At 38.2% G+C, this 22,545-nt stretch overlaps 1 protein-coding gene across 2 annotated transcripts in view; it reads left to right on the forward strand.

The window, feature by feature from the left end:
- The window catches only part of LOC131592688 (cadherin-like and PC-esterase domain-containing protein 1), a 147,876-nt gene that overhangs the window by 72,458 nt on the left and 52,873 nt on the right, over positions 1-22,545 (forward strand). For both annotated transcript variants that reach the window (XM_058864370.1, XM_058864369.1), the window contains 4 exons: positions 54-121; positions 436-480; positions 2,342-2,528; positions 5,311-5,479. In XM_058864370.1, coding sequence (XP_058720353.1) covers positions 54-121; positions 436-480; positions 2,342-2,528; positions 5,311-5,479 — 469 coding nt within the window. The remainder of the gene's footprint in view (positions 1-53; positions 122-435; positions 481-2,341; positions 2,529-5,310; positions 5,480-22,545) is intronic.

A 22,545-nucleotide genomic window follows, 5' to 3' on the forward strand; every position in this document is an offset into this window, starting at 1 on the left:
TTGTTTCTGTTCCTTACATTCATACAGAAATATGTCTGCTATTGAATTGACAGGCAACTTTCTCAAGAAAATATGAGTCCTAAGCAGAATGTTCCTTCTGACTTCAGAAAGAACCATGAAGGTAAGGGTTCAGAGTAAGGTCTTTCATACACAGTATGTTTTTCCTATTTATATTATGTCTGGTAATGTGTGGATTTAGATCACATTGCCTTGCATTCCAGCTGGAAAGTCTTAGCTTACTACATATAAAAGTTCCTTATCTTATGTAAATTGCTACATGGAGCCCATGATCAGCATTTGCAAGCCTAAAGATCTTGCACTGTAAAGAATAAAAATACAATGTGTCTCTTAAAAGTAAAAGATGGTTGCTTCTCCAGTAGGACAGTAATCAAGGTGAGAACAGAAAATTATTAGCTGTTTCTGTTTATCTTTCAGCATTGCATTATTCCAGTAAGACTGGAGAAAGACAATGCAGTTATGGTAAGTAAAGGTTTTTCTAGACCACAAAGGGGAAAAAAAATCTTAAAAAAATGTCTTGGGTTTCTCTACATAATTGCTAAGTGAATAGAGTATCTGTAGGCTTTTACTGAGAAAAAAAAAGAGGATTTTTAAATAGAAAGAATGTTTATAAAGCACTCAATAAATGGGCTATTTTGTTAAATAAGCCTCAAAACCAAAATTAAACGTTGCTGTATGTCCATATTAATGTCAGTATTCCAGCACTCATTGATCCCTTGTCAGAGTTCAATAGACTTTTGCTCCCCTCTTTCCAATAACCTCAGCATACATTTGTTCTTGTGGAAAAATCTTTAAACTTGTCTGGAGTTTAATAAGCTTTTTTTAAAGCTTTATCTTCAGCTCGATAATGGAGTATTAAGGAGCTGCTTAAGAGATGAGGAGTTTTTCTAAAATATCTGTTTGTAGGAATATTTAAAATGTTTTGAAATACCTGTAAAGATGAAAAATATGTTTTTCTTTGGTGGTAGCAATGCTTTCTGCTGCCTTCCTTATTCCCAAATTATCTGAGGGGCACGTTTGTAAATGTGAAGCCGTTTCCCTATGGTGGGAAGGTTTTGCTACACATTGAGCCTCATGTCCCCTCTGTTGCTGATCTCATGCTGGCTCCAGGACCTATTGTTGTGCCAGATAGAGGCCAGAAATACTCCTGGGCTGGCTGATTGGCATCACCATTCTAATTGCATGATCCTTTATTTTAAAAATACCTCAATTAATTTTACTATGAAATTCTTCCTCATTTTTAAGCTAGTAGTGGGACAACATTTCTAAGTAAGGCATATAGAATATGAAGAAATATTTATATTCATCTGTAGAGATTTTCAAAGTGCCTTCTGTGTGTCAATGTGTAAACTCTATCCCCTACAAAACTAGCCCAAATTCTGTTCTTCTGTTGGAATGTCTTCCCTTAAATTTTAATCCATGCAAAAGGGTTCTCAAATTGCCCCATTTTGGCTCTCAGGGTGGATACTTCAAATTAGAAATAAAAATATTTGCCTCATTTTTGACCCTTTTAAGCCACAAGATTTTGTTAGATATTAGAGTAATTTCCTATCTAATATTTTCTCAAGTACCCACTTTAAAACATGTACTAATGAATATATGTGTAAAGCAGTTTTGAATGTATTATACTGTAAATCCGAATCCAATAGGCTGGATTAAAATATTTTTTGTAAGTAGGTTGCCAACAAATAATTATTCTCATGAGTAATTTGGCAAACTATAAAATAAAGGACACATTTGAGCAAATAGGATTTGATTGTTGAGATTTCATACACAGGAAAGGAGCTGGAATTTGTTGATATAGGAATTTTAATAAAACATTCTTCCAGCTGTACTGCAAATGACCCCATGGGTCTTGATATCTCCATGTGACTTGTTCTTATGAACAATAAGAATACTCTTATGTCTAACTTATTTTCATTTTAATTGGAAATTACACTTGTACATAAACCCTTACACGGCCTGGTACCTAAGCAAGTTATGAATTTTGGCCTACCTCTTCTTTAAGTTTCAGTTAACTAGAGACAGATCTCCCAGACTTAATCCTTCCATTTTCAAAGGCTTACCCTGGCTTTGAGTTTTGTGACTAGGACTAAAGTGATTGGACACTGAATGTTTAAAATCCCTCCAAGGCCTGCAGATTTCTCTCAAGTGCCATTACAAACTCCATTAAAACTTTGCAGCAGGATTATGAATCTCAAAGTCATTAGGCATTAAATATCTTGCCACTGTACGTGGTACCAATCTGCCAGAAGTTGCATGTTGTTCCAATATGTTCATACATTTCACAATGTTTTTTTTCTTTGATGCCTTCTTGGAACAGATAAAGATACCCTATCTCATATCAGACAGATCTTCACCAGTCCACTGCTGGACTTGAATCCGCAGTTTAACCCAAAGATCAGAGAATACTATGCAGAAGTGCCATTTGACATGGTGACAGTGAAGATAGGAGCAGAACCCTCTAACTGTCAATGCCATGTACACCTCGATGACAAGAATGGACCAAGGTATGAGCAACAAACTATGAGTGTAAAAACTTAATTTTGGAAGTATTGGAATTTTTTTTTAATTGGGAATTTTTTAGTTTCCAAAAACCCAGGACACAAATAGATTAGTCACAGGAAAGTCAGAGGGAGTTCAACACTGAGAAACTTTATTTATTTTCAGTGTCCTGAAGGCAATGGTAATATGTTGTTCTCAAGCCATAATTAACTCTATCTTAATGGAGTGTACAGCTCCAGTATCTCATCCAGCTTCTGTAGTCACTGACAGCATCAAAGCTGGGTGGGAAGAGACTATCACTATACTGCACACAGTAGATGACAGGAAATTTGAGCTTTTGTTGTTAATTTTGCACAGTGCCCTGATCTGCTGCCCTGCTGGTCTTGATATGTTTACATGGGTCAAAATAGGGCAGCTGGCTTCAAAAGAAGAAATAAGTTGAAGTTTACTAACTCAGAATGATACATTTTTGTCATAGTTGTATTGTAGGGGATTGTCATAGAATCACAGAAGTCACATCGGAAAGACCCTTAAGATCATCGTGTCCAGCTGTTAACCCAGCATTGCCGAGCCCACCACTAAACCATATCCCTAAGTGTCACATCTACACAGCTTTTAAATTGCTCTCAACATGTTGACATAGCTACTTCCCTGGGCAGCCAGTTCCAATGCTTGACAACCCTTTCAGTGAAGAAATTCTTCCTAATATCAAACCTAAACCTCCCCTGGTGCAACTTGAAGCTATTTCCTTTTGTCCTCTCACTTGGGAGAGGAGACTGACCCCCACCTTCTACAGCCTCCTGTCCAGCAGTTGTCAAGAGTGACATGGTCTCCCCTCAGCCTTCTTTTCTTCAGAATAGATACCCCTGGCTCCCTCAGCCACCTCTCACCAGACTTGTGCTCCAGTACCTTCACCTTGCTTCCTTCCTTCTCTGGATGTGCTCCAGCCACTCAATGTCTTTCTTGTAGTGAGGGGCGCAAAACTGAACACAGGATTTGAGGTGTGGCCTCACCAGTGCCAAGTACATGGGGGCAATCATTGCCGTGGTCCTGCTAGCCACATTATTCTTATCCTGACACAGGACAGAATGCCATTGACCTTTTTGGCCACCTGGGCACATGCTGGGTCATGTTCAGCAGCTCTTGACCAGCACCCTCAGGTCCTTTTCTACCAGGTATCTTTGCAGCCACTTTGTCCGCAGCCTGTAGCTCTGCCTGCTCTGTGACCCAAGTGCAGGACCTGGAATTTGTCCTTGTTGAACCTATCCACCTGGCCTCAGCCTTTGCATCCAGCCTATCTAGATCCCTCTGAAGATCCTTTTTTCTCTCCATTAGATCAACACTCCCACCCAACTTAGTGTCATCTGCAAACTGACTGACGGTGCCCTCAGTCTCCATGTCCATGTGATTGGCTTGGCCATACAGCCGGTTTTTTATACAGCAAAATATATGTGAAAATAAGGTGTGAGCAGCCAGTTTTCTTCAGAAGAATGCTTTGGGAAACAGTGCCAAGGGCTTCACTAAAGTGTAGGTAGGCAACAGGCACAGACTTTCTCTCATCCACTAAGTGGGTCACCTTGTCATCCACAAGGGTCCCAGCTTATGTGATCTTTTGGAGAACTATAAAGCTGGATGATAGAGGAGAGAGCAGTCATCACTAAACATCGTGTTTGAGCACTGACCCACAATAAACCATGATGTTTAATTGCTCCTATGAACCCTGGCACAATTTTTGCTTTCCCAACTAGCTCTGACAGAGACAACAGCATTTACCAGGGAAAATACCAATAGGTATTTTGGGTATGACGTGGTTTTAAGGTTGTGAGGAATAAACTGTTTATTTATCTGGGTCAGGTACCTCAGAACCAGAGAACTGGCTAATTTACATACTAGCCATTAGTGAGTAGATAAATGGGAGAACAGGGACAGTGATTTACTTGGGAAGAAAAATTCTTAACCATTTCAGAGCTAACTTTGCTTCATGACATGAAGTGCTTAATCAACACACAACCTTTTGACTGACGCAGATGCTTTGACCTAGAATGTCTGCTACTAACCAGAAAGTCTGTGCAGTTGTTACTGATCTAATGCCCAATATGTTTCCTGTCTTTTCAATAAGAAATCAGTCTTGATTAATCATTTCAAAAGAAACTGTCATTAAATTCTTCCCCCAACATTTCTCTGTTTTAATGTTAACTGCCTTGGCAGTCAGCATGAATATATGTGAAAAATCTCAAAAAAACCTTTTAGAATGAAAAAGAATAGCAAGATGTTCTTTACACTGAAAAATAAGAGTCCTGCATGTGCAGGTTCTGTGCCTTTCAGGATTTATTTCCCTGCTAAAGGCAGAAGAACACAGCTCAGCTTTGCTCTAGTTTGTCACTCTGAGCAGTTTGTCTGGGAATCCATCACATTTGGCTAGTGGACAATTTCAGCAGCTAGCTACATTTCTGATTGTATTTGTCTCCCTGCTGACTTCATCACAAATTTGGGCCTGTAAGGAATTATTGTCCTAATGATTTCATTCACAGATTTCATGTCAGAATATTTGTCACTGCCACTGCTTTCGCTAAATTTCACTCTCAATATTTTTGTCTTCTTGGAAGAACTTCAAATACTCACAAATCCTATTTTGCACTGATTTATTTAAAATCTCATGTATTTTATAAGAGAAAGAAAATGTTAGTAATAGAAGCCTCTAGGAGCAAGTTTAACAGCCAAAGATAAGAGTGTAAAATCTTTGTTCCTTGAGTGTTTATTGCACTTCTTTCCTGTTTTGTCATACAGCAATGCTAACTACCCCCTTGGCCTTGGATTGAACAAAGTCATCATTCTCTTAACGGATGATTCACAGCCCAGCCCTGAGGTTGTGAGCAGCTACAAAATCACAATTTATCGAGAAGACCGCCCTAGCCTCCCTTTGTTTGATGACTATATGATGTGTGGGTTTGTGCAGGTATTGTCTCTACATTCTTTTGCTATACAAATTAATAGGAATAGCTGGATTCTGTTCATTTCATGGTAGAAATTAGGGTACATGAGCCAAAGCTCATGTAGAGCCAGTTTTTGCTGAGATTGTATGAAATTCAGCATTTACAGAACCCATTAGATATAAAAGGCAAGCCCAGAGTAAGTACCTGTTACCATGTATTTGAGAGCTCCAGGTGAATTAATCCTTACTTTGGTCAGCCAAAAAATTCTTACAACTTTTCATAACTGTCTCACTCTAACACTGGAGCCACGGTAATCCTTTTACCAGGAAAGATATTTATGATGACAGTCTATTTATCAGTGTCCAAGACAAATGCTGCCAGATAATTTATGAATGAAAACTGTTTATTCTAGATCAATAAACACAATTAAAAAAACCTTCACTCATAATTCCAAAGGAAGGGATGATTGTTGCTTACTTTGCATTTATCCAAATAACAAATTTGGGAATGCACATAATTTACTCCCAACAAATAGCAGTCCTTAGGAAAGAGTGGGTCTGTTGAATGAAAAAAGGACCAGAGTCTGTCAAATATGGCTTAATAAGGACTGGGAAAGGGGATCTCAGGCTAAATTAGACACAAAAATGGAATAAAGCTAATGAAAGTAACAGTGAAGGTTTCAGTTTGTGAAACTATAGTGATAAAAATATTATGCATAAGAGAGAAAACCTGGGACACATGCTGGATGAAAGCTCTTTGTATTGCAAAGTTTGAGGACTAAATGTTGGTTGCTGCTTGATATGATGGGCAAAGGTAAACCAGACAGTTCAAAGAGGGAAGTGACATTGTAAGTGGTAATCATGGGCAGTGCATTTTTCTATGAAATTTTAGGCAGATTAAAAGGATTGGTGGGTTTGTTCCAGGGCATCCAGGAGTAATATATTTTGTCACAATTAATTCTGCAACCAAGAAGCAGAATTTTTTAAACTATTGTGTTGAAACTGTCATGCTTGTTTATGTCAGATATCTAATCCTATCTTTATTTATTTTCTGTATGAAGATCTTAGTATATCCTTTAGCAAAACTTTCTATCCTTCCCTGGTTTCTTTTCATATACTGCAGAAGAGGTTCGGAGACCAGGGTGGTAGAAGGCAGAGCATTTATATGATGTGGCAGATCAAGAGGGATTTTTTTCTTGGGGAGAAATAAGCACTAGGACTTAAAACAGGAGTCAAAGAGATTATAAATGTTGATAGCAAGTTCTGTGTTGGCAATGATTATCTCAATCTGTAAATCAGGACTGCCAGAGAAAATGCATAGTGTAAATACAGCAAAATACATAGTGTACTGCCTGCTGACCTGAATATCTGATTATGGTGGTGTCTGGGCCACCACCTATTCTCTGTCTCTTCTTTTAGACTTCTCTTACAAGCTCAAAAGGTCAAGGACCATCTTCTTACGATTTGCACTGACTCAACACTACATGTAGTAGTTGCTACAGTAAAAGAAGAATAAACACATATAATACCTGAGATTTCAGTTCAGTTGTACAGCAACCTGCTTGACATCTAAAGTATGACTTAATATGAAAAGGAGAAGAGTAGTAAGTTGAACTGGAGTTATGTTACTAGGAGAAATACTGGCTGGAAAGATGTGAGGAAAGCTCTTTTTGTTTCCTTATTTGGGACATATCTGAGTGTAGGAACAGGAATTCAACCTCAAAAATATCTCCCCACACCAGAGTTTACACTGTTGTTAATGTTTTATGATTCCATTTATGAGACTGAGTAGGAATCTTTGAAGCACTGTGAAGGCAGAGATCTAGACTGATAAAAAGTGTTTTAGAAATTTCTTTTGATTGAGCTTGGTTTTGTGCTCCTCTGTGAATAACTGCCCTTTAACTAATACAATTGTTCAGAGCTAGGGATGACTTCAGGAGTTTAGGGTAAAAATGAGATGAAAAGCATTCTTGTGGTATCTAATAAGCACTGTGAAGATACAGTATGAGATTCTAAAAACTTTTAGATATGTTAGAGGCAAACTTATCAGAGAGTGCCTTTAAAAAACAAACAAAGGCTGGAGCTGGAGATAGAAATGGCATTCTAAAACACTTAAAAGTCTGCATTTTTTCCTATTTGCTAGAAAGAATATATTGCCTTTTGCTTAGAATGATTTTTTTTGTCAATACAGAACTCAGGTCTTAAACAGCATCATTGCATTTTGCTCTTCATACTAGAGAAATTTATGTAGTCTTGCAGAGCCAGTTGATACACCCCCATCAGTGGCATGAATACTTGTTCTGTTAGTAATGAGACCCTGTTTTAGAAGAAAAAGGATAAATACAGAGTGAACTGATGGAGTCTCCTTTGGACACTTGGCTAGGTGCAAGTGGGATCATGCATGAGGAGAGAAAGGCCACTGATAGTGGTGTGGTCTTTCTCATAGAAGGCTTCAGTTAAAATTCTAATCCAGCAGCTTTTTTTCCTCACTTTCTTTTTAATCTCATTAAGATATTCAGGTTTCACTGAAAGATGATACTATAAGGAAGCTTACCATAAAAAGACAGAATGTGGGATGTGATTTCCAACAGTCTAACAATTCTCATGCAGTTAAATAATCCTGGGTTAATTTAGAGGTATTGAATTGAGAAATGTGTGGTTCCAAGCATTGCAACCCCTAAAAAGGGAAAAAAAATACTGTCTCCTGTAGTTTTTGATAGCAGCTGTAATATCCCCATTAAAACCAAATTAGTGGAGGATAAATGGTCATCTCACAATAGCACCTTCAGCAGATTTTGTTGCCTTCCATTCTGTGTTCTGCATTTTGACAGTATTGTTGGGACTGCAAATGGAGAGGCTATTGATTTGTGCTTGAACTTAATGTTGTGCAATCGCTGGCAATATTCAAATTAAGTATCCCTGAAAGAAGTGTTGCCATTCCATTATCACCTGTGAAGCTGTCATATGGAAGACAGTCAATCCAAGGCAGTCAGCAGAAAAAAAAAGTGAGCTCTTAAGACAGTTACTAGCATCACTCTCAGGTGAAAGTTCCCAGACTATGTACATACTGTCATAAAGGACAAAATATTTTACTCATTTTTGCACTGCCCATTATCTTTAAAATGCAAACAGATCTATCTATGCCTCACTTGGAATGTGTGGATGCTGCCTCTTTGACTGTTAATATTTGCCTAGTTGGAATCATAGAGAGTAGCTGCTGATGTGCTTAGGGAAACTTTTTTGACCCTATGAACTTCTGTATCTGTTTGTACCTACAGTGCATTGTTGCCACATGGCTTGTTTTGTTTGTTTGTTTGGTCAGTCGGTTTGGTTGTGGGTGAGTTTGGGTTTGGTTTGTTGTTGCTGTATTTTAATAATACAGTTAATTATTTGGGTTTGCATTTATATTGAGACCAATGGATAGCTAAAGCAATGTTTTATAGCATAGTGTGTGTCATTCTCTGTCATTTTCTTTTGTGCATTTATACATTTTATTCCAAAATCAGTGCTGTCCTGCAGCTTTTCCAGGTCTGAAAGAATGAACTTACAGACAGCTTCAAAAACTTCCCTGATTTTTATAGAACATCTTATTCTTATGTATTATTATCTCTTGCATTTTTTTAAATCCTTTTATCATATTCTTTTTCTGAGAGCTTAAGAAGCCCAGCCGAGCTTATGATGAGATACTGGCATAGCATTGCTGACTGTAAAACACTAAATGGCTGCAATGCAGCTGGAAACAAGATGCTAGCAAGAATATGTTTATTTCTCTGTCTGTCTACTAAACTTCCATTGATCAAAAAGCAATTAAGACCTAAGACTAGCATATTAACTATATTTAACTTTAGTACAGACTTTTTTGAGTAGAGATGGAAGAAATTTTAGCTCAAGTTATAAATTTCCAAAGGAAAATAAAATGGTTTTACTTTGTTTTAAACTGTGTACTGTTGCCATTGCAAAGCTTTTCATACCAGACAGTAAAAGCAAAAATTGTCAGTTATAGAAACAGGTATTAACTCTTTGCCTACTACTTACATGGAAAGATTTCAAAGAATCTTGCAAATATTAAATAATGTCAAAAAAAAAAAAAAAAAAAAAGAAAAAAAAAAAAAAGAAAAATAAAAGGAACCAAACATCTTAGGAGAGAAACAAAGAACTTGTCCTGTAGTTGGACAGGCTGGATGCACACATTAGCTTCATTAGGTTCAGTGTGACCACCATTACAAACGACCCATTTCTTCTGTCTAAGGACATTGTGAATGCCATGAACAGACTCTTAGGTTTTGCAGTAGTTATTGTAGCAGCAGCTGACTCTCTTGGCAGTTCTGAGTTTGAGTGTCTTGCTTGAAAAGGCATGGAAAGTGCATCTCTGGAACTACAGTCTAATTATATCAGCAACTAGACTGTATCTTATTTGCAAAGTTAGCTTACTTCCCTTTTAGAGAAAAAAATAACATCTATTATAGGAGCAGGCATGCATTGCATTCCTCTGCCTTCTCAGGTATAGAGCTGGTGAAATTTTTTTTCAGTGGTTTTGAATTTTTCAGAAAACAACATAAAAATGCCCCAGGCATCAAAAAACTAGTTTGACTTCACTTTTGTTGTTGTTGTTGTTATTCAAAAGATGATGCTTTGATTCAGTGAGGACTATTTGGCTTAAAATTTTTAGCATTCAAAATTTGTGTAACTGTTAGATATTTTAGCCATTGTGCAGTCTAAAAAGCTAACTCTTTTCAAGGAGGGAGTGGCTGGGACAACCAAAAAGCTCATTCATTAGATCTGAAAGAGCCAAGTCTAAATTTTCCTCAGAAGCACTGGTGAGAGCACAGTATGACAATCATGTTTTCCAGGAACAATGCCAATTTAAGCATCCCTTTCCCTGCCTGCAGCTACTCATGAACCAGATGGGAAAACTTTTTTAAAAATGAACAAGTTTCTAGGATGGGGTTCTTATTCTCTCTACGTGAACACAAGGGAGGGGAAAGTGCAGGGGCAGAAATGAGCTGCTGAGCACAGAAGAAGGGTTACTGGGTGCTGTTTTAGGCAACTTTTTTTTCATCATGAAAGAAATTCACACTGAGATTGGGTTTAAAGTTCTTGCTGGTTTTAAATGAACAGGAGCTTCATGTTCAAAAATTTTAGAAGTGATTTATGAGTGGAAACACACAAAACACTAGAAATATGTGTGCACTGCTCTTAACCTATAAATTATTTTGTTTCTGTGTGACTGCAACCCACTTACCAGGAAAAATGAAGTGAGGTTCACATAGCCTTGAGGAGCAAATACATAGCAAACTGAACATGTGTTAAATTGTCAGCAGGTCAGGTGAAAGACACAAAATAGAGAGCTAATAGAGAGAGAGACTGCCATAAGAAGAAGGCTGAAGTCTTACATCTTCAACTGCTGTATGTCAACATGGTTCAATTAATTTCAGGGGAGCAATTCCAAATTATACTGATTGAGTACCTGTCCCGACAGAAACATATGGCTGAATTCTTTTCCATTGTTTATGCCAGGCAATGCTTATGACTGAATTCATTTGCATAAAACTGCTGAAGTTTTTAGTAATTTTCCTCAATATTTATGTCAAACAACATCTTAGGATAATCTAAAAAACTACTTGAAGATGTTTTAAAGTATTTAAAGATCAAGGAATGTTTAATCACCATTCACTGTAAGTATAAACTGAACAAAGACCTAAATTTAATAACACAACTTGGTGCTTCTAAAAAAGTGTATTTAAGAGGATGTAGAAGGGAGAAATGTAAATAATAAATACACTTAATTAATTTTCTTGTAGAGGGTTAATGTGTCTCAGAGCAAACTTTGTCAAGTCAGCGTGTTCTGTCTTTGTCAACATCTATACCACTGGGGAGAGAAGGCTTACCACATTTTCTTAATTATACCAAAGACTTCTGTGATGATTTAAAGCATTGCTCTGTAGATGAGTCATAGAAATAATTAACCATTGTGATGGATATTCTTTATATTTATGCAATTCTGTGCTAAACTCCTTTTGGATAGCAGAATCAGGATGTTGCTGTTAGGCTGACACCTTAATCAGCAGCCAGCATCTGCTGCTTTAAGTGTCCCAAAAACACAACAGAGCATAGATCCACCATCTGAAGGAATTAATATAATGCTTTAGAAGTCAAGCCTGTCTTTCACCAGCAAAGTTAACTTCCTAGACAGTCTGCACTATCATCTGGTAGTCACGAGTTCACATAATCGGTGTTCAGTGAGACATCTGCTGCACTTTGAAGAGGCCACACAGAGAAAATGGGCACAACTTGGGCATAAAATGGAAAGTAAGAACAAAAGAATGAGTTTGTATGTGCTTCTATTTAGGCATATCTTGCTTTGAGCATGGAATAAAAATATATAATTTTATTCTGTGGGCTGTGCGTGATTAGGATCATCATCTTACTCTCCAATGCTTTGGGGATGCCACATTACAAAGCCCAAACTTTAAGGCTCAAATTCATGTTGGCTCCAGCTGCCCAGAGAAAAGTTTACAGTCTTCCAGTTTACTAGGCTCCTGATTTTATATTTGTTGTGCTTAGTCTTCTCTATGTAGCTAAGTTTCCTGTTTAACATGAGATACAAGATTAATACCAGATACCCTCCAGGAAATGCTTCCAGAACTTTCAGGCAGAGACTGAAGAGAGCAGATGTTTCCATACAGCAGCAGCTACATTTGTCATTCTTACAGTGCACTGACTTGGGAAATGGTGTGTTACATGGATCACTGATGGATCAATTGCCACCAGTGCTTTGAGACAATCCGTATGAATACTGATTCAGTGATCCTACAATTATAAGCCGATAGTGACAGGGATGACACCAATGAGCTAATTTGGTTTATAATCATTAGCCAGAAGAAGTTTTAAGTTGCTATAATAATTAGGCCTAAAAGACTGAGAAATTTATAGCTAGCTTTCAGCCTTAGTTTTTCCGATGTTCCTTTTCCTTGGCTGGCACTCTTGTGGATAAGAACTTCTTAAGTCAAGAGTGATACCACTTTAGCACCACTGAGTTTATTGACACAGCTAAGGTTGGTTGTAGCACTTCCTACCTCAGCTGTGGAAAATTTAGTATCTCCTACCATTCTTTTCTCCCTTTATGTATTTGCAGTTTAGCACAGTCTTACTAGGAACATCCCACCCTCCTAGATACTCAGTTAGGTGACTCCTGACTTGAATTGTTATTTTGCTGCTATGCTGCCACAGAAAAATGTCATTAGATAAAAATTATGTGATGAAAGATAAACCTCAATGACCTGACAGAGCAATTCCATTCTTTTGTGCACTCAGGCCATTCCTCCCTTTCACACAATCACTGATGTAATCCCATGAGTGTGCATGATACATTAGAGAAAATGAAGATCTGCCCATAAACTAGCCAAGGAGAAACTCATAATTGCATGATTGAAAATGTCAGGGAGTTAAAATGTGACCTGTATGATTGCAACTGGTGAACAAAATCCCACTGGTGCTAGTGGGGTGTATGGCTGGAATTTCAGCCTTACAATGGCTGCTCCCTATGGTGCTACAGGATGGGGAGATGCTGAGGCTGCTACAGTGCTGTGGGTGCAGATTCTGTAGATACACTGCTATGTCTGAGCCCATGACAGACTGTTAGTAAAGACTGGAAGAGGTCCAGATTTTTCTGATTCCTTGCCTTTAACCAAAGGATTAAAATGTCTTTTTAAATAATAGCAGCAAATCATTGTGGGTGGCTGTGAAAGGAGACAGATGACAGTAAATGCTGGGTAGGCAATTCTGCTCCTGGGAGAACACTGTTCTCTGGAAGAGTTTATCAGAAAACCTATTTTTATATAATTTTTGTCAGTTATGTGGTTTTTTGTTTGTGCTAAGTTATCAGGCAATCATCCCACATACTTAGATTTTCAGTTATAGTCCTTCTTTGCTCTTATTTTTGATGGTTTTAATATAATACAGGTCCAGCAACACTACTGGAATCACTTATATTTTGCTAGAGAACTGTTTAACTTTTGTAAAAGACTCCCCATACCACACTTTTTTTGTGCTTGTTCTTGCTTCCTCTCTCTGCCCTACACAATAGTTTCATTGCTGCATTGTGGTGCAATTCAGGCAGAGAGCTATAGCTTGATGGAATGATGGATGGTGACTTTTTCTGTAGGGAAAAGAGGGAGCCACACACTCAAATCACCCCAACCTGAGGCCAGCTGAGAGAGAGTGTTTGGGGGGTCCTGGCCCAGCCTATCTGGGTTGCTTTCTTCTGGCTGCTTCTACCTACAGAAAGGCACTGCTGGAGCCAGCCACTGGGCAGACAGAGGCAGGTTCTCTTGAGTCATGCCCTAATGTTGTACTAATGGTATTACCTTGTGGGGGCACCTAGGATCTCTGGAGGGGAACAGATGATGTACTTGAGGACTCTCTCTCCTTCTGCCATGATTGTTGTTCCATGATTCCACAGGGAGCCTAGCTTAGCTGTCTCAATCACCATACTGGGTCAGGATTTGCATTGCTTACATTAATTAGGCTAAATTAGGAAGGTAGAGTGAAGCCCGTAATCTTTTGATGCTTCCATTTTAAACCATACAATATCAGAACTTAAAAATTAACTGCTCAGTAAAGCATAAACCCTTACAGGTCTTTGAATGAACCACATAAGTATGAAAACATGAAAGCTTGAGTTTAGCAGTTCTCTTTTACAAGTTCCAGAAAATTCAGTGACATTTAAAAGTACAGTAATTGAAGGCGGTAGGGAAGAAGAAGGGGTCATCCAAAGTTTCTGAACTGAAATATTTAGTGTATGTTTTGGGTAAATAGCTGTGTCAGTGTTTGCAGTCTGTCAATGTATTGAATTCTGCCTGATTCACGAAGAGAAAGTTCACTAATTAGAAATAACTTGCACTGTATGACAGCACACAAAGCATTACAGCCATGATCAGGCTGCCACTTTATAAATCACAGTACAGGCATATGGGTATAATATTTGCAAAGTGTATGTTGAGCATAAATCTGTGGGGTTTTTATAAATGGTCACTGCAGTTTGTATTGAAGCAAAAGTCATTGTTAGGATTAAACATCAGTAGCTTTGTGTGATACACCAGGGCTCTCTGATGCTTTGGTTACATTTTTTGGTGAACCATGGCACTCGTTAAAAGGCTGATGTGGCAGTAGAGGGAGGAGGCTCTTCATGCTGACTGTGCGCAAACTGGTCTAAATACAAGGAACAAACAATGTGCTACATGGCACACAGGCCATTCCAGCTACATGTTAATGGAATATCACAGTTTCTGGTAAATGAGCTTGTTACTCTGCAAGACTTTCTGCCATGCTCCTAGACATATCATGAGGGATGTATGGTAAAACTATGTAAAGCCACGTTTGAGGCACACTGAAGTCGTATGTTTCTTAGTTATACAGCTGTACACCTCAGCTCTTCCAGTTCTGGGACTCTCCAAGTAGGCTGTCATTTGGATTTAGTAACAGCTTCAGTGCCAAATTTTGTGATGTGTATAATGGTAAAAGAAAAGAAAAATATCCATAATTCAAGTCCTTTGAATAGGGAAAAGACTCCCTTTGACTTCCATGTATCTAACCTACTAGACTTATTTCTTAACATGTAGGATCAAAAAATGAGTCTTTAGAAAAGAGCATACCTCCTATTGCATCTCCAGAAATAATTTCTGGTCTTTGATCATCTCAGCTTTTGATGCTAGTGGAAATTATTGGTGGCATTTTGGCATTGAAATGCTGTAAAGTAAAATAGAGGGTATAGGTTGTTATGAAAATATAAAGGGAAGTCCAATGAGTATTAGTAATGACATTGTAAGGCTTAATAGCAATTTGTCTCAACTTCTAATGACAGTCATAAAGTCCTGATTTGGTAAAATAAAAGCAAAAAGGATAATTCTGCAATTCAGCCAAATGGCACAGTAGAACAATGAAGAGTGATTTATTGCTGCACTGCATAAAGGCTGTCACTTACAGCTATATGGTCACAATGCATATTTGAAATGCAGATTGTTTTCCCTTTGCGCTGTTTTGGTAAAGAAGATGGGACATAACCAAAATCCTGCTGTGTGTCTCATGATCTGGTATAGATATTTTTGTTCTCCTTGAAAGATCTTTAGGTGCTGTGGCTCCAGGTGTCAGTAACTTACATAGGCCACTGTACAAAAATTGGAAAATGGTATAATTCTGTATCTCAGTGGATACCTCAAAACAAAACTGAGACCTGAAGATTTTATCACAAAATGGGTCAGTCCTTGAGTTCTGGGCCTGTCCATGATAAAAGTGGGAAATTTGGTAACTCTTGTTAAGAAGCTTGAGAAATTGCATACTTCATGGACTGGAGAATTAGCTTAATTCATGTATTGTCTTTATTTGTCTCTAACATCAGTAAGTAGTTATACCTAGGTCACAGAAACCTAGGCATTTTGTAGTTCCGTCTAGAAAAACTTTGGAAGCTCAGAATTCAACTTCTGAAGTTCAGGAGACAAATAAAGGAAGTCAGTGTTGTAGATTATTTTACTTCATTCCTCAGTAGCTTTTTCTTGTAGAATGTTCTTAACTGAAGTCCAAAATAGAATCCTAGCTGTCTTGTCAGATTCTTTTCTGTATAAAGCTATTAAATGTATGAAAAAGGTTTTACTGTTCTAAAGACTGCTGGTTTCGGCCTATGTTGCTCCTGGGTAAGATGGTAAAAGCTTCTTGCATGGATAATTATAGTTTAATTGGTCTAATTTTGTGTTTGTTTAACAACTTGTAAAGAGCAGTAAAATGAGTCATTGAAAAGCATTTACAATGCAAGATGAGTCCAACACCTGAAGGACAAACTTCTGACAAAGTCAGGAAGCCAATCCATCACTGCTCTTGTTACTTTTGGAATCAGGGTAGGTATAAAACACTATTATTTATATAAAACACAATCACCCATATATGACAAAGAGACTCAGATTTGATACAGTTTTCTTTGCTGAGAAAATCAGTTTCACAGTATAGATCCGTTGCTATTTCTGTAGCTGTAAAATCTCTGTATCCTACAGAGAACTGTTATTCTCTTTACCTGGCCTTCTGCAGTTTGTGTTTCAAAGCTGAAATCCAGGGCATTCATTATTGACAGTTCAATTGGTGTATTCTTTTCAGTTCACCTCATACACTGCTCTCAAATTCATCTGAAAATGTGAAATAGCCTGTTGAATTTTCCCCTTGATGATACCACAATAGATGTGAAAGAAGAGCCTTCAGCATAAGGCTTCCTAAGTGTTAACAGATCATGAAAATTGGCAACAACTGTTGTGCTGAGTATCATAACCTGCAAGAGGAGGGCCAGCAATTCCACAGTGATGAGAAGAGAGTGCTTGGTGTTTGAGCTGTGGTCACATTTGCCTTTCAAGTCATTTGGGCCTCCATGCCACACTTTTCAGGAGAAGAAAGCTAATGCAGCTGCCTTTGTTAATCAGTCAGTATGACCCAAGCCCTCGGGGAGGCAGGCAAAGGCAGATACGTACTGAGACACACAATCCTTGCTGATTAACAGTGAAAGCTGGTAAAGTTACTCTCTAAGCCTGTCTGGCCCATCAGCTGCAGAAATGTAATTTAGATGATTATCTGCATGGCCATTAAACCTTGTGACCCATCACTAGTCTGTTTGAAGTTTGCCTGCTTAAACTTGCTAATAGGAAGAATAGAAGGATTAACTCAGAGGTCATGAAATAGGAGAGCAGCAAAGAAGATGACAAAAGAGCAGAGGAAAACTTCCTACTGCATGTATTTGGTAAGGAGAAAGAACTACAGTACCATGATCATCTCAGCAGATACTGTTACTTTATGGAGCAAGCAAGCCATCTGGAATTCAGGCCATTTAATCCTTGTGTGTGTGTGTGCTTTCAATCTATTTTGTTTAGCTGCACAAATAAATTGAACTACCTGTGTGCTGAATGTTGTCAAGTTAGGTGTTTACTAAACCTAATGCAACATAAAAGAGTGTGGAATGCTGGTGGACAGTGTTTCTGGTTTTGTTCATGGCTAGAGTGTGTAGATATGAATGCGAGAAAAATTTAAATAAATTACATCAGGGTAGCTGCAGTCAAGTCAGCATCAAGTTCAGTCTTGTTCCCTTTAGGATACGAAGCTCCAGCCATTACAGATGCTTGTTAACTAAAGGATTATGAATGAAAATATTACACAGTGATCTCTATTTATTTATTCAAATTGAAATAAATATAAACATTTATAATAACCTGCTTAAATTATATGCAGAATGTTGCAATGAAAATGGTGACCAGTTAAAACTAAACTCATAGAGAAAAGATGGGATGCATTGCAGAAAAGAGAATGGAATACATAAGTACCTCAGTGAGGGTGACCCAGGGTCTGACTAGATACTGGAAGAAAATGAGCTTGAAGTTTAAATGAAGTCTTGAAGGTCATTTACCTACTTTACATAGTACTACTCTTGAAGTGATTCCTTGCCCTTTTGCTAAAGACAGTCAGCCTATTTGCTGAGAAGCATTTTGTTGGGAGCATATTTCACCATATTTCAAAGAAGAAAAAAAACATTCCTCTCATGCTATGTTAGGATCCCTAGGTTTTGCAATATTAGATCTCTTTATAAAGAATTATTGTGGTCTATTTTGCAATACTTTTGGTATATTTATTTATTTAGATTTTTGTTCATATAGTTCTGATTAATCATAATTCTGTTTCTCATTTAATTGTGTTGAATCAAGCATATTTTCCAGTTATCTCAAACTGTTCATTTCAATGTACAGCTCTGTATGAAACACAGCAATATGCTACTGGCAGTATTCAGTCCTGTAGCAATTCATTTTAGACCTTGAAACTTTTCCCTCAGTATTTTTTGGTATTTTTGTGACTGATAATGCAAACTCAGATACCCGATGCTCTGAAGCTAATGCCTGTACTTTGTAATAAAATGCATAAATTTTAAAATTTCACTTTAACCATCACCTGAAGGTGCCTTGCACATTAATCTGGTTACAAATTTTCCAAATTACTGTCAACCACAGTTGGATCTCTAGTGTAAAACTGTCAGTCTTCACGTGTTGGCTACACTGGCAGTGGTTCTCACCTCAAAAAATATAAAAGTTTTAGGAGGGAAACAAACTTCTGCTGCTGATCATAAGTTTTCCATTGAGTGGCATGTACTCAGCTGTCTGCAACCAGACTACTTCAGAGGACAGAAGTTATTCATAAATCTCATTCCACTGGTGTTGTCTGAAAAATAAAGTAGATGCCAATATCTGCTGGGAAGCCTTGTAGAAAACAGATCAAAGGCTTCTGGAGTTTATTTAAGAAGGAGCAGTTGTGAGTGGCTTAATGTCTGAGCATGGCATGAAAAGTGAAACAGCCATGACAATGAGCCACCATATGTGGAAGTCCTCTGGACTTCAGTAAAGAATTTGAGTCATATGTGGTACAGGTGGACTGTTGTCTCAGCCTGTCATTCTTTTATTCCTTTGTCTCTAAGGAAGGCATTGCTTGCTCTTTCTACCCCCATTAAAAAGGGGAAAATTTCTTCTGAAAGTCATTGCAGGATAAAGCCACCTTTACTTACAGAGTGTTGTGCCTACCAAAGAAATGCTGTCTTCTCTAGGGCGTTTGATTTAAAGGTCTTTGATAGTGTGTAATTCACTTAACCTGTGGCCAGTGTTCTGGTCAGCATTTTTACTTTAATGGCATGAAGCTGTGTCAGACAAGATTTGGGCTAGATATTAGGAAAAGCTTTTTCACCCAGAGGGTGGTTGGGTACTGGAACAGGTTCTCTTAGGGAAGTGGTCACAGCACCAGCCTGACAGAATCCAAGAAGTGTTTGGACAATGTTCTCAGACACAGGGTGTGACTCTTGGGACTGTCCTGTGCAGGGCCAGCCAGTAGCTGAACTCAATGATCCTTATGTGTCTTTTCCAGCTCTGGACATTCTATGAATCTGTGGTTTGAGAGTTTCTGAATGAAACCTGTATCTCTGTTTCAGGGTGGGAAACTCTCTATTTTCCCATTAGAATTGTTTATTTTATTTATGTTTGCTTCTCATATGTCTTTGTGGTGGGTTGACCCATGCCCACCAAAGCCACTCTATCACTCCACTCCTCAATTTGGCAGGAGAGAAAAAATATGGTGAAAGACTTGTGGGTCGAGGTAGCGTCAGGGAGAGGTCACTCACTCATAACTGTCATTGGCAAAACAGACTTGACTTAGGGGAATTTATTACCAATCAAAATCAGGGTAGGATAATGAAAAGTAAAACAAACCTTAAAAACACATTTCTTCCTACCCTTCCCTCCTTCTCAGGCCTTAATTTTGTTCTTGATTCTCTACCTCTAACCCACCAGTGCTGGGGAGAGATGGGGAATGGGAGTTATGGCCAGTTCATCACATGTTGTGTCTGCTGCTGCTTTCTCTTCAGAGAGAGGAGTCCTTACTGCTGCTCCAGCATGACATCTCTCCAACAGGAGACAGTTCTCCTCAAACTTCTGCAGTGTGAGTCCTTCTCCAGACTGTATTTTTTCATGAGCTGCTCTGGCATTTGTCCCTTTCCACAGGGTGCAGTCCTTTCAGAACAGACTGCACAAGTTCTCAGGTACCTGCCAGGAGCCTGCTCCAGCACAGGCTTCCCATGGGGTCACAGACTCCTCTCAGGCACCCATCTAATCCAGTGTGGGGTTCTTCCATGGGCTGTGGATGGATCTCTGCTTTACCATGGACCTCCATAGGGGCATGGCCTGTCACACCATGGTCTGCACCATGTTTTTCATGGGAATCTCTGCTCTTGCACTGGAGCACCTCCTCTCCCTCCTTCTCCACTGACTTTGGTGTCTGCACAGTTGTTTGTCTCACATATTCTCACTCCTCTCTTCTCTGGTCACAATTACTTCTGCACAGTAAATATTTCATATTCTTCCTTACTGTGTTATTCCAGAGGCACTACCACCATCTCTGAGTGGTTCAGTCTTGACCAGCAGCTGGTCTATCTTGGAGCTGGCTCTGTTCGACATGGAGGAACCTTCTGGCAGCTTCTCACAGAAATTACCCCTATAAGATCCCCGAGTACTAAAAGCTTTCCATGCAAACCCACTGCAGTCCTGTAGAATGCCTTGATTTATAAAATACCTTGGGACAGCTGCAACATCTTCAGTTCATACCACTAATAGATTGTAATAAAAATAGTGCCTGTACTTTCCTATGGAGTCATTGCTCCTGTATTTTAGGGATTTCACATTATTTTCTTCTTCCTTCAGATATTCCCTCTGTGGCAACGTTTTCTTCATGGATGGCACATACAACAGTGAAAAAACCCAAAAAGCAAAACCTTAGAAGAACCCGAAAGGGCTTAAAAATATAAATAAATGGCTATCCTGGTATCTCAAGGCAATAACTTAGCTCTTAGTCAGCTTTCTCTTTATTGACCTCAGTGGAGTACAAAGACACAAATGTTTTCCTGGCCATACCAGACTCTGCTGGGAGAGGGGTTGAGGAATGTTTCCGGTCACTCTGATCTCTTAGTTTGAGTTCCTGCAAGGAAAGGAAAAGCTTCAGCAGGGAAGTTCCCAACTATTGCATCTTTAGTAATGAAATCACTTTAGAAAAGGATCAAGGAACTTACTAGGATTTGCCATGTGAAAAGAATACAAAGAGAAAGGGAGCAGGTATCAATTGCCATAATATTCACTTCTTACCACATCAGAAGCTTGTATCACATCTTTGTTCAAGCTGCTGATCCCTAAGAAACTAGGACTGCGCATACCTGCCAGTTCTGTGTAAGTGCTCAGTATGTTCAAAATAATTTTTTACACCTTAATGCTTCCAAGTGATCCTAGATAACTGTGGTTTGGTACCTGTACCAAACCCTGAATACCCTGAATACTGCTGGCTGGGCACCTTTAGGGCAAAGTAATTTCCATGACCCCTTATTGCTATATGAATTTATTTCTATGAAGTATGTTGTCACAACTCAAAAACCCTACTGATGCTCCTGGTAACTGTCCCCATTTTGCTATACCGTTCCTGATCCAACAACCTAGTGTTTTTCATACTGTTGAGCTACAGATACGAATAAAAAAAAAAAAAAAAAAAAAAAAAGATATTGGAAAAAAACCTCATGAGAGATTGTCTTGTTTTAATCAAAACTCTTTCCTAAGCAAAGTTATTGTGCAATATGCCATAATATCTTTTTCAAGAGATGAAATGCTTGACAGAAAAGTTGCACAATTTTAATTTAGTGGTACTTTTGGGGAGCTTTTTTAAAGAAGATGTTTAACACTTCAGAATTTTATTGTGAGAGAGTGTGAATGTGCTGGAAATTGGTTATGATAGTAACAAAAAAATCTCTAAGAGCTGCCAAGTAAATTCTAGACAAAAGGGAGCACTAATAGAATGCAGGAACTAAACAATAATATGGTAACAACAAAAAGACAGAAAATACTTCAGGGACCTCTAATCCCCATGGCTTGATTAGGTTTTAGAGGGAAAACATGAAGATCAAGTGCATTTTTCTGCAAAGTGGTGTGCATGCTTAACTTCCCACACTGGACATTTCCACTGCAGTCAGTGGGATCACTTGTTCTGAATAATACTGTATGTCTCCATCTTTTCAGGTCCAAAGTCTTAAGCTATATTATTATATCTGGAATGTATATAGTTGTATCCATGTTCAGCATCCATTCGTCCAGGACAGTCATTATTTATTTATTCCTAAAACAGAAACATATTTATAGTATCTATCAATGCTCCTGATTTTCGTCTTCTAAGTCTTTTTGCAATTTTGCATGATGACATGCTTTGTTAACTATGAAAAATGACGGTTTGTTAGATATGAAAAATATAAATGATCTGTTTATTTTTTATGTGAATTATCACATTATTAATTCAGAAAAGCATATTCATTGATTACACAGAGTCGATAAGCATCAAGGATTTTCTTATACATATGGGGCATGGATAGTGTCCTCTGAACTAGTTTTGCAGTGGGATTTCTTGAAGTCTTTACAAATTAGTGGAACATAATCTACTAGAATAATCACAACTAACAAAGAAAGAATATAGCCTCTTAGTCCTTCTTTTTTCTTTCTTTC

Source organism: Poecile atricapillus, chromosome Z (assembly GCF_030490865.1).
Source record: "Poecile atricapillus isolate bPoeAtr1 chromosome Z, bPoeAtr1.hap1, whole genome shotgun sequence".
In the NCBI taxonomy this organism is placed as follows: Eukaryota; Metazoa; Chordata; class Aves; order Passeriformes; family Paridae; genus Poecile; species Poecile atricapillus.